The sequence below is a fragment of the Blastomyces dermatitidis genome (genome assembly GCF_000003525.1).
Source record: "Blastomyces dermatitidis ER-3 genomic scaffold supercont1.12, whole genome shotgun sequence".
Classification (NCBI taxonomy): Eukaryota; Fungi; Ascomycota; class Eurotiomycetes; order Onygenales; family Ajellomycetaceae; genus Blastomyces; species Blastomyces dermatitidis.
The window spans coordinates 741,340-761,464 of NW_025544785.1; the positions used below are offsets into that span (position 1 = coordinate 741,340).

The 20,125-nt window shown below is 37.1% G+C and overlaps 3 protein-coding genes across 3 annotated transcripts; 2 read left to right on the plus strand and 1 right to left on the minus strand.

Moving 5' to 3' along the window:
- Positions 1-10,901: 10,901 nt before the first annotated feature.
- On the plus strand, positions 10,902-12,964 carry BDCG_08762 (MFS multidrug transporter; the record flags this gene model as incomplete). The annotated part of the gene is made up of 6 exons (XM_045424548.1): positions 10,902-11,135; positions 11,234-11,491; positions 11,552-11,696; positions 11,771-11,804; positions 11,868-12,541; positions 12,621-12,964. 6 exons carry the CDS (start codon positions 10,902-10,904, stop codon positions 12,962-12,964), a joined length of 1,689 nt encoding a protein of 562 aa, XP_045273234.1.
- A 968-nt stretch (positions 12,965-13,932) lies between these two features.
- Positions 13,933-17,448, plus strand: BDCG_08763 (EF hand domain-containing protein; the record flags this gene model as incomplete). Its single annotated transcript, XM_045424549.1, has 1 exon — positions 13,933-17,448. The coding sequence occupies one exon, from the start codon at positions 13,933-13,935 to the stop codon at positions 17,446-17,448; it is 3,516 nt and encodes a 1,171-aa protein (XP_045273235.1).
- A 233-nt stretch (positions 17,449-17,681) lies between these two features.
- BDCG_08764 (mRNA splicing factor) lies at positions 17,682-20,107 on the minus strand. Its single transcript, XM_045424550.1, has 2 exons — positions 19,832-20,107; positions 17,682-19,778 (listed from the first exon to the last, which is right to left on the minus strand). Exons 1-2 carry the CDS (start codon positions 19,958-19,960, stop codon positions 18,159-18,161), a joined length of 1,749 nt encoding a protein of 582 aa, XP_045273236.1. The 5' UTR covers positions 19,961-20,107; the 3' UTR covers positions 17,682-18,158.
- Positions 20,108-20,125: the final 18 nt, after the last annotated feature.

Below are 20,125 nucleotides of genomic sequence, written 5' to 3' on the forward strand. Positions count from 1 at the left end.
CCCTGATCTGTAATTGTGGAGATATCTGAGAAGCGACCTCCGCGAAAACCCTGTCCATCTTTGATGTTCCAAAACATCAACGCCAAGTCCCACCCTCGTACCGCCCTTCCCAATCTGGCCCATCCCCGGCAGAAAAATACAAAAAGATACCTCGGCAATAATATCAAGCACATAATCAACGGACACTTCTGAAGTGCAATCTTCACAGTCTGTCATCAGTGTATCTAGACTTCAACATCAAGTCTCACCCTTGTACTACTTCTCTCAATCTGACTCATCTTCAGCAGAATAATACAAAAAGATACCTCAGTAACAGCATTCAATACATAATCAGCAGACAATGAGTTAACAGCACATTAACAACTATAAAATCAGTATACCTCAAGATCTGACTGAGCCTTTGATCCCTGCACAGTGAGATATATTAAATCTAGTTTTAATATCTCAATATTCAATAGATTCTGCAAGGGATTGAGAACAGCAATACTAGGTTTCTATTGAATTTGAGAATTAACTCTATATTGATATAATCATTGACAAAGTCTTCTATTTTGAGATATAAATAACCAGTTTCTCTACATCCCGCTGACAATATTTATATTATTATATAGAAACAGACTTATATTCTCTATAATATCAAGACTCTGAAGAGAGAAAGTCTTGATAGAGAGTATATAGTAGTGTATATCTTAGCAGTTTCTATCTCATTCTTCTGCAGCAGTTAATGCAAAAAAAAAATCTTAGAAATAGTTTTTTACTTCTCTTGAAAAAGTAAGATGTTTTTCTCTGAGTTTTATATAATATTCTTACAAAGAATAAAAAACAGAGCTGTTTTCTGTCATAATTTCATATTCTTTTAAGTAAGAATTACTTTTTCAGTGACTGAAGAGCTTTTATTAATACTTAATTCTTTTTTACACTCTTTATTAACTGATTTGAGTTGCACACTTGTTGTGTGAGAAGAATTGAATGATTTAGAATAAAATTGAATAGTTTTAATCAATTTCTCTGCAAAAAATTGATTTATTTTTTATCAGTTTTTCTCTTAAAAACTGTCATATCATCTGATTCATTATTAATTGATATTATACTCTTCCTCACTGTATCTCAAGAAAGAGATTGTAAAGATTTTATTGATTTATCTCAAAAATCAATTTTAGTTTATTAGATTCTCTTCAAAAATCTAACCTAGTTACTGAACTAGTGTGAAAAAAATCAGGTGTTTTATACACAAAAGTCTTTTATTCTTCTTTTGAAACAGTCTGACCAACTTTTCAATTGAAAACAGACTTAGAAATATCTTAATTGAAACAGTCTGATCAACTTTTCATTGAGTGAGAACAATGAGTTCAAAAATACACTCAGTTAATGTGGAAAAAGATGCTTTCTCAAATGCTATTTCTGAGATTGAAATTCTGAAGAGAAGAAAGAAAGAAGAAATAGAGAAACAACAAGTTCTTGAAATACAGAAACTTGAAAAAGTAAGCAAGATTCTTGAAAAGCAGTGTCTGAGTAAGATGAATGAAGAAGTTCTGTTAATTCTTCATACTCAGACTAGACAACTACAGAAGATGATCAAGTTCAAACTTGAAATCTCAAACACAGTTTAAAAAACATTGAAAATTTCTAGTATAATCACTGACTCTTCATCTTACTCTTCTTCTTCTTTTTTTCCTACTTCTTCTTCTTCTTTGAATCAGAAGAAAATATATGCTCAAGCAGCTGAATCTACTGTCTTTAAACCTGCTGTCTCAAAACCTGCTCAAAATTCTGAGAAAACTGAGAAGAATACTGCTCATACCTCTATTCATAGAAAAGTGAAAAAGAAAATGCAAAAAGAGAAAAACTTTCAAATCTTCAGAAATAGAAGACTTATTCTCAAAGTCTTAAATCAGAATATTCTGCAAAGAAATAAGCTAAACTCAAATCTCATTTTCAGAATCAGAAATGAAATTAATCAGCAGTTCTTTTCTCAGTTAATGACTGATATTGAAGTTCAAAAATCAGTTATAGCTTCAATTGAGTCATCATTCTTTGAAAACTTCATCATTCTGACTACAATGCCTGAATTCAGTGCTGAATTCCTTATTCAGAATGAGAATCTCTGAAAGTCAGTAGTAGAATCTTTACTAAACATAATAATTCTATACAAAAGAGATGAAAAGTGAGATAAATTCATTCTTCATAATATTTCAGTTGAAATTTTTGACTGTGAAGAAGAAATACTACTTCTCAAAAATGAATTGAAAGAATACAACTCTATTCAACTGAGAAAGAAGTCTGTATGACTAAATTCAAATTGAGTTCAGATAAATCAGGAGAAATGCCTCTATTCTAGTATATATAAAAACACTTGAATAGTCAAAGATCTCTGAAGTAAGAGTAGCAGATTTGAAAATGAGAGTTCATGAATACAAAGACTCAAGAATGAATCTCAAAGCTCAAACACAGTGTTCAAACTGTCAAAGATATGAACACTTTATAATCTCATATTTTAGAGACTCAAAATGTGCATTCTGTATCAGAGATCACAAAACTAGTGAGCATAAATATGAAATATGCTTAAAAAGAGATGAAATATGTCAACACACTCTGCTTAAGTGCTCTAATTACAAAGAAAAACATGCATCTAGCTCAAAAGAATGCATGTTTACTTCTAGAACTCAAAAGAACTGAAGAAAAGATAAAGCTCAAAGTTAATCTAGAACTGAAGAGAAGAGTCAAGCCAGTAGACTTATAACTGCAAGCTTAAAAAGAAGAAACTCTCAACTATCTAAATCTTCAAACTTCAATTCTCCAGCTAAATATAAACAGAATTTGAATTCTCAAACTTCTGTTAAGATTAGAGAATTGAGAAATGACTCTGGTGATAAACTAGATATAATGCAAGCAGTTGAGATCCCTACTTTTCAAAACAGCTATAATCTACTATCTGATGATAGTGACTAGATTCTACTCTATCTCTACTCTCTTTTAGTATGAATATACAACAAAAACAACAAAAAAAGTTTAAAAACTCTTCAAAAATCACATTTATTCAAAATAATATGAATAGAAACTCAAATTGTATTTATTCTTATCTTCAAATTACATTTAAATAAAAAGTTGATTTTATACTACTTCAGGAACTGAATTTTGATGCTGAGTAAAATTACATCATTTCTTATTCAAGCTACTACTGCTTTCTACCTCAAAAGTGTGAGATAAAGTCAAGAGTAGTAATCTATGAAAGAAAGAGATTAAGATATCAGTTTAATCTAAGATTTAATATCATATCTGACTCTGATATTCTGATGAGTGATATTATAGATAAAGAAAATGAGTTTGATACTATACAGCTCATAAATATCTATAATAAAAAGTCATTGAAGAAAAATAACAATATCTGAACAATTGATAGAGAATTTCTGAACATAACTTTATCAAGAAACTCTATAATTGCAGAAGATTTCAATGCACATCATCTCTGATAAAATTCAGAATGCAAGAGAGCAGTGAGAGCTGATAATCTGATTACATGAATCTTTGAGCATTCAATAGATTTGATTAATAAGTCTGATCAATAAACATTCTTTAGAAAAGATATGAAACAGAAATCTATTATAGATCTAATCTTCATATCACAAAATCTAATGAAAAGAAGACTTGTAAACTGGTTTATTAATTTAAATGAGACATCAGAATCAGATCATGAGATTATTCAATTTAATATTGAACTGAGTGAAAGACAAATGAGTGAAAATCCTCTTCTCTCTAATCAGTTTAACTTTGAAAAAGCTGATTGAAAAGCAGTTGAAGAAAGTATAAAACTGTTAAAATCTGAAAGACAGAATGAGCTATATTGAAATTCTGGTCAAGATATCTCAAATGAAATGCTTGAGAATAGAGTGAAGCTTATTACATCTATTATTCTAATAAGTGTTAGAGATAATATTTCAAAGAGAAAATCTTCTGAGTATTCAAAACCTTGATGAAATGAGAATATCTTATCTAAAAGAAAAGAATTAGCTACTGCTAGAAGAGATTGAAAGAATAATATAATATCTGATAAAGAGTTTGAAGCTGTCAGAAATGAATATTTTTCAGATATTAAAAGAGCTAAAATAGACTGCTGAAATAAATTTCTTGAAGAAGCATAAGAGAAGGAAGTTTTTAAAGCTTTTAACTATACTAAAATAAGAAGTGTAGCAAAACTTCCAGTCATAGAATATGAGTTTCAGAATGAATCATATACAGTAAACTCTTTTAAGGAAAAATGTCAAGCTTTCATGAGAATTCTCTTTCAGAACTCACCAGATTCAGATTCAGATTCAGAGAAAGAGAATATATCACTTCTCAACTACATTGATGAAAATGGCTGGAAATGACCTGATCTTATACAAGATGAATTAGAGTCAGCTATCTTCTCAAGTTCTGATAAAACTGCTACAGAGCCTGATTCAATTAATCACTTAATTATTCAAAATACATATTTCTACTTAAAGAATGAATATTTTGAGCTCTTTTTCAATCTCTTGAAAAATAAATATCATTCTGAATGCTGAAGAGAAGCCACTGAAGTGATTCTTGTAAAACCTAATAGAAAAACTTCAATTTCTAAGTCATATAGAGTAATATCTCTATTAAACTGTCTAGAAAAGATTTTGAAAAAGATAATAGCTACTTAACTATCTTTTATAAGCTCTATTAATAACTCTCTTTTATTCAGTGAATAAATGAGAGATAGAAAACAATGTTCTGCAATTAACACTGTTCTCTCAGTTGTTTATAATATTCAAATAGCAAAGCATGAAGATCTGGTCTCAACTGCAGTTTTTATTAACATAAAAGAAGCATTTGATCATGTTTCAAAGTCAAAGTTAATTCAGACTTTGAAGATGTTAAAACTGTCACTTTCTCTAATAAAATGAGTTAACTGTTTTATATTTAAAAGAATCATACAACTTTTCTTTGATGAAATGAAATAAGATAAGACTGAGATAAAAATAGAAGTACTACAAGAATCTTCAATCTCATCTATTTTATTTGCAATATACACTGCATATCTATTTAAAAATAGAAATATGAGAATAGTGTGATCTCTGAGTTATGTGAATGATATTGATCTAGTCTACAGCTCAAAAACTATTAAAGAGAATTTGAAAGTGATTGAAGAAGCTGCAAAGAAAATCTTTATTAGAGCAGATATCAATCAAATTCAATTTGATATGAATAAAACTGAGTTAATTCATTTCTTTTCTAGATTCAATGAGAAAGAACTATCTCTAACTCTTTTAAATAGAGAGATTAAACCCAGTGTAAATGTCAAATGATTAGAAGTATAATTAAACTCCAAGTTGAATTTTAAATATCATATTTAACAAAGAACTGTCAAGGCAGAAAGACTATTAACAACATAATCAGACTATCAAATACAGAGAGAGATCTATTCTTCCAGGCTATGAGACAGTTATATATAGCCTGTATTACATCAGTAGCTGATTATGAAGTTTAAGTTTGATGAAATAATCAAGAGAATTTCACTGAACTCTTTCAAAGTCTGTAAAACAGAGTCTTGAGAAGAATTCTGAGAGTATTTAAATCATCTTCTATTAAAGCAATGGAAATTGAAGCTTCAATTCCTTCTTCTGCTATTAGATTTGAAAAGGCCTGTATAAACTATGCTCTGAGAGTTGTAAAGATAAGCTTAAATCATATAATCAGAGAAAGAGTCTCTTCTTCATTTTTATCAATTAACTCTGGAAATGAACTGAATTGAAATAGATTTCTTGATTGAAATGAAAATAATTCTTCAAAGAAAATGTCTTCTCAACTGTACAGACTATACTCTCTGATTAAAAATCAATTTTCTTCTTTAAATATTGAAAAAGTTGATCATGAGAAGTTATCTCTCTGAAGAGAAAAGCTTAAATCTCTTATAGACTTATAAATAAGTGAACTATTAAAAGAGAAAGAATATGAACAGTATTTAAAGAGAATCTCTATAATCAATATAAAAGACTCTATTCTGATTTATTCAGATGACTTAAAAAATGAGAATTTGAATAGATTAGATGCAGACATTGCTTATACTGAAGATAATATTAATTTTATCTCAGATTTCTGAAATCTAGACTGTGAATCTGAAGTCTTTGATGCTGAACTATTTACAATAGTGAAAGCTTTCAAACTCATTGAAATAAAATCTCATAAAAGAGAAAATTATTTGAAAGAGATATGAATATTCTCTAATAGTCAAGCTGCTTTAAAAAGACTTAGAAATAGTCAGATTTATAATGATCAAATGAATCTTGAACTGATCTTAAACTCTGTTTTGAAAATTCAAAAGAGAAGAATATCAAAACTGATAATTCATCTACACTAAGTTCCTGCTCATATGAATATTCATGACAATGAATTGACTGATTCAGCTGTAAAAAAGAGTGCAGAATTAAGCAGATCTGTTCAAAAAATTATGTTCTGATCTTTTATAAAGAGAAAAATAAAAGAATCTTGTTTAGACAAGTGAAATGAAAGCTGGCAGAAACAAAAGAAGAGTATACATTATTCAAGATTTGAAATAAAACTCAAGTGAAAATCTTGTTTAATTAAATGTAAAAAGAAAATATTCTCATCTATAATACAGCTGAAACTAGGACATGGCTATTTCAAATCTTATATACAAAGATTTAATGATAGATTTGACTCAATAGAATGCTCATTCTATAATACAAATGAGAATTCTGAGTATATTGTAATACACTGTACATTATACAATAGTCTCAGAGCCAGATTGAAAGAGAAGTATAATCTAAATCAATTAAATATGAGATTCTTATTCTCAACTGAGACAGGAATTAAATACTTAATAGACTTTCTATCAGAAACTCAAGCAGCTACAAGAAAATGACTAAATTCAGAATTATCTGAATATGAAGAGGAGAAAATCAACCAGATATAGTCTGTTAAAACAGCTATATACTATCTTTTAATAATTTGTTTTATTACAGTTGTTCTTTCCTTTATCTTTTTCTCTTAATTTCTTTCTATCTATCTATTTAATGTATCTATCTTTAAGACTGTGTTCTCTTTTCCTTTGTCATGATATTGTCAAATGATTTCAAAGTATCAGAAGATGTTAAAACACTGCAATTTGTAAACAGTTTTTATATTCTGAGCTGAAATTTTCTGATTTTGCATATCTGAAATTGATAAATGTATAATAGTTAACTTTACAGATATAGGAAAAACCCTGAGAACTAAAAGTTCTTAGGTAGATATCATAGTCTCTGACTGCATACATCTATAATTGAAGAATAATAATAATAATAATAGACAATGAGTGAATACCTTCTCTCATTTCTCAAGTGAGAATAGTCAGAGTGATATCTCAGTGACATCTCACTATTAAGAAAAAGTAATCTGCTGATCTTATATAGAAGCAGAGTTCTCAAATTCATCAATCAGATCTTTCTATGATATATCTGAATGATGTTATAGAGTAGTTGAAAACCGGTTCAGATGAGATGAAATCATCCGCATGAAAGTGATGAGCTGTGTGGAACTGCAACAGGGCCTTGACGCGGCTGAGAGCATGATAATAGAGTACATTACTACATTATTCAGATATATTATTATAGAGATATTCAGATATATATAAAGTATTTTATTAATAAAAGACTGAAATATCATGAAGATATTAGTTAAATGAAAAGATATTATTAGATATTTAAATAATCTCAGTGTAGTTTTAAAGACAGTCTTTTATTTATTTTTAAACTGTATTCACAGTTATATATATATATTGATTATATTCAGTTATATAAATATAACAGCTTCTGTAAGACAGTTAATCACATTTTTAATCAGAAATAGAGAATAGTAACTCTTTATTATTTTAGAGTTCAGATTATAGTAATTTATATATAATCTAAAATCTTTATTTTTCTTCTTTATAAATATTACAGAGACTCTTATAGAGATTTATAAAGATTAGATAAACTTATTCTTCAGATTCTTCTTTATATAAATCTATAAGATTTCTGTTTTATAATAAGAGAACTTATAGATTAATTCTCAGAAGAGTTTCTACTCTTCTATTAAATTTATTACTAGATTCTTTTTATAGTAAGAAGAAAGCTTAACTATCTTTACTAAGTTAAATATCTCTATAAGATCTCAGTATTTCTCTAATATCTGAAACTCAGTTTTCATAATTATAAAGTTCTCAGATATTTATAAAGTTATTATATAGATAAGCTTATCTTCTTTAATTAACTCTATAGTATTAACTGATTCTATCTCTGTAAGTAAGTTTATTAACACTGATTAGAAGTATAAACCTGACTTATAAACAGTTATATACAGATTATGTCTTTAAAGTTATATAAGTCTTAAGTATATATTATCTGTGATATTTATAATAATTATAGTTTTTATAAATCTTCTTCAGATTTTGAAGAGATCTTGTAATTTAAAGATAACTTTTATAAATCTCTTAGTTCTCAGATCTGAGTTCTTATATTCTGTTTATTATAAGAGCAGATTCTTAGTTTTCATTATTCAGTTTATTCACTCTGTAAGCTTTAGAGATATTACAGTGATCTGAGATTCTAAGTTTATTAATACTTTTTATACTTATAGAATAATAGTACTACAGTATAGTCTCTCTCTATAAACAGATATTTTCATTAAGAAAGTAACAGATTCAGATATCAGCTTCAAAGCTTTTAAGAAGACTATTACTAACTCTGTTTATAACTTCTTAAATTTCTATTTTAATTTATTCAGATAGTTTATATAAAGATATTCTAATTTAAAATAAATAAAGTAAAGACTCTTTTTCTTAATCTTTTTATTATATACTTTATTTATAGAAGCTTATAAAACTCTCTCTTTTTACTTAATAGTCAGATATAAATCTCTCTATATTTTATTATATTTTTCTAATAAATCTATTCTCTGTTATTCTAATTCTTACAGAACTAGTTAATAATTTACTTTTTATAAATTTATAACTCTCACAGTGATCTATAAGTAGTAAATAAAAGTTATTAGTTTCTTCAGAGTTAAGAACTTAAAGTCTTACTTAATAAACTTATTCTATATATTTTTATTCAGTTTTTTTATAAATATTATTATTCAGATCTTATTTCAGAGTTCTGTTTTTATAAATTTTAATTTATATTATAATTTTATAAAGTACTATAAGTAATTTTTATCAGAATTCTTATCTCTTTTTCTAATATTAATAATTATAGCTTAAATATTCTCTATTCAGTTCACAGAGTCTCTTAACTTATTCTTTAGATAAATTTTAAAAATAGATTAGTAGAATCTCTTATAATTATTCTCTAAATAATTCAGTTAGTTCTTGACTTTAGTATAGTAGAGATCTATTATTATATAGATAACAGCTTCTTTATCTTTTATATTATATAGTCAGACTTATAAGTTAATTTTAAATATAAACTTATAAAAGCTTTTATAAATTATAATTCAGTAAGTAATCTTAAGTAATTATAATTTAAAAAAGTTTCTTTTCAGTTCATAGATATCTCTAAAGATTATATTTAGAGATTTAGTTTAAGAGTATTTACAGATAGTAAGTATTTCTTATAGAAAAATAGCTTAATTTTATAGAAGATACTTAAGAATATTCTTTACTAAGATTGATTTATTTATAAGTTCAGAGAGTTTCTCTGTTATAAATATAAAAAATAATATTTTATAAGTAATTAATAAGTTCTCTGAGACTTCTTTTATAAGAGTTATTTATAATTTAGATAACTACTTCTGAGTGTCTGTAGTAGAGTTTATAGAAATTAAAGTATATAAGTTTCTAGTTCTTTTAGTTATAATAGATAATTACTGACTGACTGAGCTTGAAATATAAGAATAAGAGCTTATAGATAATTATTCAGATATTTATAACTTAATATAATATATACTATTAACTACTACAAGTACTTACAGTAGAAAGATAAAATGTAGAGATTAAATATATAATAGTATTTAAGCTGAGTTATAAATAGTATTCATAAACTTCAGTCTATATAGTTGTGTTGTAGTCAAGAGCTGCTAACTCTATTAATTATATAAGAGATAGAAATAGAAGTAAAGAATTCGCAAGAAGCAGAATTTCTTACAAATATTTACTTTAATTACTAATTCTCACACTTTCTCTTTTCTTTCCTTCTTTAACATTTTTCACTTTGTTATATAAGATCTATAAACATCATACTAATCTATTCAGCGTAGGCCTCTTACAAATTTAAAATTAATTTAAAATTAATTATTAAATATTTTTATCTTAATATATTTTAAAATTCTGTAAAACATCTCTTTATATTCTATATGAATTTATCTGTTCATTTAATTAATTATGAATCAGCTATACTGTATACATGCTTTGATTGATTGATGAGCTGAATGAATGAGTGGATTGAAAGGTTGAAAGCCAATTACCAACTGATTATTACTGTATTGTGCGAGGTCAGGGTCATGATTATGTAACAAGGTCAAGTGGCGCACTTAGCGAGGTCAAGTTTTCTGTATACACTTGAAGTCAAGCGTCAACAAGACAGAACAGTGCGCTGGTTGGGTGCAGAATAGGGGGGCCGTAGCAGGCAGTGGGGGGTCAAGCGGCGGCTCGCTGTGCAAAGTTACGGGTGGAAAGGCGGCCGTTTCTGGCGCCAAAGGCTGTCATTTTCGGCGTCGTTTTCACAGGTCCCTATAAATATTCGTTGTAATAATCCCTGATTCACGTGATTCTCCTCGCCCGTATCGCGTTTTGACTTCCAAGAGGGGAGGGAACACATCCACCGAGTCGAGTCAGAGCTGAGATCCTCCGGTGTGAAGAAATTCAATCCGTAAGTTATAGCTATTCAAAATCCGAATGCATCTAACCGGATTATGATAATATGAGGAATCACACTTTGGCTTCCAGTAGCGGATGCTCTGGGCCATCAGAAACGTCCCCTTTGCTCGGCGATAGGGAAGCCTCCAAAACGCCAACCAGAAAGTCCATTACCGAAGCACAAGATGAGGAAACAGTAGATCAGAATGGGACCGATGCTGCTCGCGAAGCCCAGTTCAGAGGCCTCCCTGACGCACAGAACCAACTGAAATATATCGTGCCAGCGATTTCCATTGGGGTAAATTTATAACGCGACTCTCAAGTTCCCCCTACTGCGCCATTTTTTTTTTTTGAAGTTCATGGCTAACACATCAGTTTGCGATTACCCATATGTAGGTGTTCCTTGGCGCAGCGGATCAAACGATCATTGTGTCCAGCTATGGAAAGATTGGAAGTGACCTGCAGGCGTTGAATCTGACGAGCTGGATTGCAACCTCATATTTCCTGACCCTGACCTCCTTCCAGCCGCTCTATGGCCGTCTTAGTGACATATTCGGCCGTAAAGCATGTCTTCTATTTGCGTATTCTGTTTTCGGGATTGGGTGCGTGGGTTGTGGACTTGCGAGGAACATTGGAGAGTTGATTGCTGCGAGGGTATGTCGTTTTACTACTGTATTAAGTATTGCAATGACAAAAATTAACGGATCTAGCTAGGTGTTCCAAGGTCTTGGTGGCGGGGGAATGTCAACTGTTGTGAGCATTATTATGAGCGACCTTGTTCCCCTTCGTGATCGAGGAGTCTGGCAAGGTATCATCAATATCATATGGGCTAGTGGGAGTGCGGTTGGAGCACCTCTAGGTATATCTTTTTTTCCTTCGACCCCTGTTTGGTAAATTTAATGGGTGTAATGATGCTGACTTTCAATGAAACAGGCGGCATTTTGGCTGATTACATTGGCTGGCGCTGGTTAGTGTCTGCTGCTATCTGTGCCTAAAGGAAGAAAACAAGAACTAATTATTTTTACTATAGGTCGTTTCTCCTGCAGGGACCATTATGTCTGTTGGCTTTTATAACTGTTTCATTCACATTACACCTCCCTGTGCAAGATAAATCTCATTGGCGGCAAAAGCTCCGCCGGATAGATTTTCTCGGAGCATTAGTACTGGTTGGCGCAGTGTTCTCCTTCCTCCTTGGAGCAGATAGGGGCAGTAATGTCTCATGGTCTATACCAATAACCATCGTGTCGTTATCACTGGCAATCGTTCTCTTTGCCGTTTTCCTCTGCGTTGAAGTTTGGGTAGCGTCTGAACCTTTCGCACCGAGCCATATTATTTTTGATCGGAGCTTATCTGCCTGCTACGGATGCAACTTTTTCAGTTTTGCCGGATATATGGGTGTTCTTTTCTACTTCCCACTATATTTCCAGGCTACAGACGGTGTCTCTGCCACTGGAGCAGGTATCAGGCTTCTTCCCTCCATCATAGCTGGTGTCTCCGGTTCATTGTTTGGCGGCATCGTAATGAAAAGGACCGGTAAATATTTCTGGATCACCTTCGTATCCTATGTCCTTCTAACTGTCGGAGTTGCCGCAATATTCCTCTGGTCTGGTGGTTTGGTTCGAAACATTGTCGGAATTCTTATTGGCATAACTATAGCTGCATTTGGAAGTGGAATTGGAATCACCACTACGCTGATTGCATTGAGTAAGTGTTTTCGTCCTTCATAATTCCGTCCAGTTCAATGAAATACTCCCGCCACGTTTATATTCTAACATATATCCAGTCGCGTGCGCATCTCCACAGGATCAAGCAGTAGCAACCGCATGCTCTTATCTTTTCCGATCACTAGGCTCCGTAATTGGGCTTTCATTTGCATCTACAGTGGTCCAACAGTCTCTGCGAACGGGTCTGCGGTCTGCTCTCGACAACAATAAGGATGTCGATAAGATTGTTAACGGCGTACGCCAAAGTTTGGACTATATCAATACTCTGGATCCGCAGACCAGAGAAATCGTGCGAAATTGCTATGGAATGGCCACGAACCATGCATTCGGCCTTTCGATCATTGTTGTCTTTTTTACGACGCTCAGTGCCCTTTTCATCCGGGAAAAGGCTCTTAGCCGTTGACGTAAGGCAGTGGTGAGCGGACATGGGAGAATATCCCTCCAAAATTTATCATACCAAACCAGTTTGTTTCGAGTTCCTAGATGAATGTCCAGCGCTATTTTATCCCGCGGTCTTGCCTCATTTTGGACGCTATGTTATTGTTTGAAGGAATTTAACTTGATTCCCCCGTTCCCGTTTGTCTTCTCATAGAAACAGGAAATATTTCCTTTTCGTTTTGTCTACCCTACAAGTTTCGGGTTTCAAAAGATCTAAAGCTAGGGGACAGGGCTTGTTTAACGACTCGTGATGCATAGGAGAAGTCTACTTTCAAGATGTGACGTATACATCATTACTAGAGATTGAGAGAGAAAACTCTTGTTTATATCCCTATACCCTCCTGTTATTTAGTTCATGTCTCTGTATAACAGTCCGCCAATTCTGTGATTTATATTTCCTAAAGTGGGTTCAATCAGAAGGGCATTGGGCAGATATTTGTTAAAGTAAGTTGATATCTTGGCACAATTTGTATGTCTCCTTACCCTTTGTAGAATGAACTAAGTGTCCATTATTGCAGTAGCGCCTGTGAATAGCCATGGAGTGATTGCAAGAGTGGTATGAATACACCTTTTGCATGCCGCAGATGCTCAGAAATATTATCGTAGAGCCAAAGGCGCAAAACAATTGAAGTCCTCGCCACAGCTGAGGGAGAAAAAAAAGTCAAACTAAAATTACCGCGCGCTTATTTGTCTTGAAGCCTCGGAGCTGATTTTCAGTGATAAAATCACCTATATAACAAGATAACTCCAGATCTATCTATAACCTTCCAAACTTGGCCCTGGCTATAAAATCGTGACGTGCATGCAGCATGTCTTTTAGCTAGTTCAGCGCCCTGGCTAATGCATTTCTGGATTGATGTCCATGGACAGACCGCGGTGATGCTCGTTTAACTACTGACAACCCGCATTCCGAAATACCTCCCTTACCCCAAGATGTCGTCTGACGCATCTTCCCACCCAACATCTCTCGCACGGTTTCGTCCAGCGCTATATCTCTTGACAGGTATAGCGGCTGCATACGCCATTTTCTATGCTCACAGCCGATATGTCGCTTCTCCATCTCCTCCGCCTTTACACCGCCGCAATGCCGTCCGGAGGAGAAGCACGCGGCGGCGCGGTGGTATCTCCCTTCCCAGTGGCGAATCGCGCGCCCCCCATGACTTCTCAGGGCCTATAGAAGCACTGGACCTGCTGGAAAGAACAGGACAAGCTTATGGGACTTTTAGGATGCAGGTAGACGGTGGCCGTGCTGTTGAGTGTCGTCTCATCCCGTCGCAGCTACCGTCTGTCGATCAGATTCAGGAAGAACTTGAAACTCTTCGGGGACACGCACGGTATATACGGTCCGTCATTGAAGATGCCCTACTTGATAACTTCCTCGCTGTTGAATTCCAGTCTTCGCATACGATTCTCTTTGAAACGGGCGAGTGGCAATATCTGTCAACTGAGTTGCTAAGCCGTGGTCTTTCTGAGACGAACGTCACGGCTGCGCTCACGAGATTTAATGAGTCCGATCAGTTTGGCGAGGAGCTACGGCGTCGGAGACAGAACGGCGAGTCGATACGACTGACAGGCCCTGGAACTAGCCTCCTCAACCCTTCAGAGCCGTCCCAAACTGCACAAGCTCATGAGCAGGCGGAAACAACAGTGGATGACCAGAGCCTCTTTTCGTGGCGAGATGGTAATGACGATGGTACACCCACCCGTGAGGGACAGAATTTGCTCAACTTACTCTACCATATCGCTGAGGATCAGGCGCGGCGGGATGGCTATATTCATCGCGGAGTAACGTGCAATAGCTGTGGGGCAATGCCAATTCAGGGAATAAGATATCGATGTGCCAACTGTATCGACTACGACCTCTGCGAAACATGCGAGGCAATGCAGGTTCATATCAAAACCCATCTATTTTATAAAGTCCGTATTCCTGCGCCTTTCCTAGGTAATCCGCGACAACCCCAGCCGGTTTGGTATCCAGGGAAGCCGTCTATGCTGCCACGCAGTCTACCACGAAATCTCGCAAAAAGACTTATGAAAGAGACGAATTTTGAAAATACAGAGTTGGATGCGCTCTGGGACCAGTTTCGCTGCCTGGCAAACGTTGAGTGGATCAATGATCCAAACAAACTTAATATGGCGATCGATCGCAAGACGTTTGATCGATGCTTTGTGCCAAATACGTCAATTCGGCCTCCCCCACCGAGTCTCATATACGACCGGATGTTTTCGTTCTACGATACTAACGGAGATAATCTGATCGGGTTTGAAGAGTTTTTGAAAGGACTGGCAAGTTTCAGTAATAAGAGTGTGCACGAGAGGCTTAGGAGAATATTCGAAGGGTATGATATCGATAGAGATGGCTACGTGGAAAGAAAAGATTTCCTTCGAATATTCCGGGCATACTATACGCTCAGTAGAGAATTGACAAGGGACATGGTAGCCGGCATGGAAGATGACTTCTTGGAGGGTGGAACAAGAGATATCATACTCGGGAGCCAACCTATATCTTCTGCGTTCCCGGGCAATATCCCACCTGGAGAACCTTCCAGGATTGGTGAAGGAAAACGAACAAATCTGCGAGGTGATATGGAAATTATCGATAATGAGGGCATTTTACGAGATGATGGTGATGACACAGGCGATAGGAATGCAGTTATTGCAGACGCTGCAGTTAGGGAAACGTATGGTCGGACACGCCCCCTCTTCACATCTAGGCTGCGACTCCCTGACCCTCCATTTTCGCGGCCTCGTAGACGCAATCGACACCCCCACGGAGATACCAACGAAGAAGAGTATGGCGATGAAGAAGATAACGGATCGCATGATTCGGATTCGTACCCGGGCAGCTACAGCGAATGGCCTAGTGACCTGGTCCGGTCAGAGGACGTAGTTAGTGCTTTAGGCACCTATGTACCCTTGGAGGAAATCACCGATCCGGTTGATAGGGCTAGGATCGCTACTTGTGCAATGCAGAGACTTGATGAAGCAGATCGAGAGAGGATGCAACGAATAAGGAGAGAGGGAATTGACGAAAGATGGGCAAGGCGGGCGTTCTATACCGACGAGGAGGAGGGCGCAACTGCTCCTGCTGGATACCATGAAGCGGATGATTTCAACGACGTCGAAGATATACCTCATCGACTCCAAGAGGAGTCGCACTCACCCACTCCACGGTCGAGATCATCGTCTAAGGTTCGCTTCCAGGATGACATCACGGACGACTACGAGACTAGGTCAAACCAGTCCACGTCATCTCGCAGCATCCCAGTAGCTGAACGCTGGGGCGGATTCGAGGTCCCTGAAGCGGAAAAGGATGTTGGAAAAGAAGTACTATATCAAGTTACTCAGCAAGGTCTAAATGAGCTTCTAGACCTCATATTCAAACCGAAGGAAAATCTACTTATGGAAGCACGTCGGACGAAGGCTGAGAGAAAACGATGGGCGAAGGAGATCAATAACTTTACGGCATCCCTTCCTAAAAACCATTATCTTCGACAGGGTGCTGATATCGACAAGCAAACTGGAGGACCTGACCAAGCAGAAGCGGAAGACGAAGTAAAATCAACAGAACGCTCGAGGAAGGAACATCGGGAGCAACTACTGGATGGCACAGATTATCCCTCCCTGGGCGGCGGAGATATCCTTGACCACTCTCATCCAGGTGAAGATGATATCGCCGGCCAGGCGGAAATGCTCGCCGATCCTACTCTCCCTCAAAACCGCCCTAATGACCCGGATATTCTGGAGCCTTTCCCTCCGGCCCCCGAAGGATTAAACTACACCGAGTACATAGAGGAAGAAGAATACGAAGTAGCAGAGAGCACATCCCCACCTCCCGATCCAACCCTTCCTCAAAACCGACCAGACAGAGCAGCCTCGGGCCGCAGCCTCCATATAACTGAAGTTTCCAGCTCCACAGCCCTTCCACATGGACATTCCGTATTCGAGCAATCACCTGTCTACGAATCTGCTTCCACCTCCAGCTCCTCCGCCCCCGCCTCCGTATCTGCGCAACAACAGCCACCACAACAACAGCAACAACGCCCTTTGCGCCCACGCTCTATACGATCCCGTAACCAATCCTTACCCCTCCGTCTCCGTTTCCATCAATCCGCCTCGTCATCGCCCCGCCGACAACAACTCGTCCCTGATGGTGACGATGATGATCGTTCACATTCCTCCCTTTCTCTCTCTCCCCCACCATCACCATCCTCCTCATCCTCCCTGAACGACGCTAACAAAAAACCCAATCCACCTTCACCGCCACTTCCACCATCGCCGAAGACGCTCGCCCGCTGGAGCAGGCTTAATCAGGTGGAGCGGGAAGCGAAGGCACGTGGCGGATCTGGTGCAAAGTTGAACTTTGACGAGTTTGCGATGAGGATGCAGGGGGAGAGGGGGCGGCGGCTGGGATTTGTGGCGAGTTGGATTGATATGACGAGCTTTTAGCCCGCGTTGTATGGTTTAAAGGAAATTTTCTTATAATGCGAGAAGCGAACGGTACGAGGAGATGCTAGCTTTTCATGGAAATGAAATAAAAAACGGATATGGGATTTGTGGCATGCATGAGCGAACGAGCGAGCGGAGTGAAATGGATGATTTAGATGGAGATGGATTTCTCAACTTTCTTTTCCCTTTCTCCGTAATCCCCATCTGAAGGAGTATAATTGTCAAGGCATGGACGAAGGACAAAGTGCATTAAAGCTGCTCTGTTGTGTTTTCATTTACATTGCCCTTTTTGTGATTTGATCCTGACATTTTTGAGAGCATTGTGTTGCTTTTTACATATGCATTACATACGTCTAGTACCCTTATGCTCCCCTTCATCTATCTAGCGAAAACAGGAATTGTGATGTGCGCTAAATGTATAAATCCTTCATATAGATATAGTTATAGCTGTCCTGCCAGCATGAAAATTGATCATCACAGAATGATATTAGAATGTCTTCTTTTTCGCATCCTTATTTCCGAATAATTGGCGCTAGCATGACATAATACAATAGTTATACAGATTATATGGTATGTAAGACCGAAGAAAATTTAGAACTCCCCCACACCCCATAACCATCACAGGCTTAACTTAAAAAATGAAAATAAGTCGAAAAAAAAAAAAAAGAAAAAAGAAAAGAAAAGAAAAAAGAGCATTATCTAACCCAATCTTAATCCCAATACTTAATAACGCCCTCCAATCCAGCCGTAGCAACCTTACTAGTCTCCTGCGGATGCCATTCTACACATGTAATTGCAGCCCCTTCCTTCCCTCCCGCCTGAATCTTATGCCACATCTTCCCCGTCTTCCAATCCCAGAAACACACATACCCACCACTATCACCGGATGTGACGAACTGCCCGTCAGGACTGATAGCAACATCAATCGCGTACCCAGCATTATTATGTCCACGGAAACTCTTTTTGCGATTCTGCCGGAACTTATCCGTCGATGCGTACACGACGATCTGATTGTCGCCTGACTGGAAGGCGACGTATTTGCCGTTGGGATGGGGCGCGGCGCGCACGAGGGCGTATAGGTACGGTTCTGCGATAAACTTGATGGGGACGGGAATGTTATATTCCCACGCACGCAGCGACTTGTCGTCTGAGGTGGAGATGAAACGGCGGTTGTTGTCGACGAAGGTAAGGGTGTTGACGGCGGCGAGATGGTGGTCGTATTCCTGCGTGATGGCGCCGGTGCGTGTGTCGAATTGGATGATCTTTTTATCGGACATACCGGCGAGGAATTCATGGCTGTGTTCTGGGTCTGGGTTGAAGCGAATGACGTGCGGCGTTTTGCCCGTTGAAAAACGTGATATGCACTTGCCGTATTCTGTGTCCCAGAGCTTGATTTGTCGATCGTATGAGCCGGAGAGAAAAGTGGTGCCAGTTGGGTGGAAGGTCGTGTCGGTGACTGCGTTGGAGTGGCCGGAATATGTCCGTAATAGTTCTCGGGAGTGGTAGGCATCCCATATTTTGATTTTCGAGTCGGCAGAGGAAGAGAGGAGGAGGTGGCCTGAGTTTGGGAAGAAGCGTAAGGAGGTGATGGGTTTTGTATGTGATTTCCAGGTATGAACCAGTTTTTTGGGTACGTAATTTTTAATGCTGCCCACGTCCTTCTTGAGGTCGATGCCCAGATCCTGTGGAACATGCATGTACGTCCTTCCTTGGTAGTCGAACTGTTCCGAACCATGAAATTCTGTCGTTTCGGTATGAGACGTATCTTCCTTGTACGCTGTAGCCTTTTTATCCATAGCCGGTATATTCGACGGTACGATCGCTTCCTCAATATATTCCTCATCGCTGGCCAGTTCCCGACCAGCTAGGTCCAACTCTTCCTCGTACATGTGATCGTCATCCTCATATCTCGCCCAAGGTCCGACATATGCGCCTTCTCCTTCAACGATACTAGAATCTCCTTTTTTCTGCCTCTTCCTCCTCAGCGCAGCGCTAACCTCCTTGGAGGGACGCATTTGTACCACATCTTTACCCCCCTGACGCGCAGCGGCCTCCAAATCTCCGACAAACCCCCCAGGGACGGTTGGGTCCTGAGTGTATCCAAAGGCCTGGAACGTTCGATGTTGAGAGTTAAACGTCGCCTCGCTCATCAAAGTCTCCTCTGCATGTCCCGTCAGCACATTTTTCCTCTTCAGCGCGTTACCCCCATGCACGGAACGAAAGGGGTTTTCTGGTCCCAAGGTTGGTCGTGTTAGGTCATCATAGGTGGCGTTGTAGGTCAAGGTAGTATCGGTCGGTTTGGCAAGCATCAGCTGCAAGCGTGAAGAATCCTGTATAATGTATGAGCTTATGTGCACGCATCAGAGGGCGCAAGGGACCAAACCTCTATGGAGACATCAGGCGCCGCGATGACGCTAGAAGCTGGCGCTGGAGCTGGCGTTGCCTTGACGGGCGCATTTTGCGCATCGTCGTCGCTGGCAGATTCATAATTAGCACCCAGTAGGGAAGTCATAGTTATGGGTTCTATTTCTGTGCGCAACAAGTTGATATAACCCGCGTGGGAATGAGGAAGCTGGTTCGTTGCTTGCCGTGAAGACAACCAAATTTTACGGCTACCGAAGTAGACCAACTATGCAGTCAATATCAAACTCAGTTAACAAGCCGGGGGGGGGGGGGG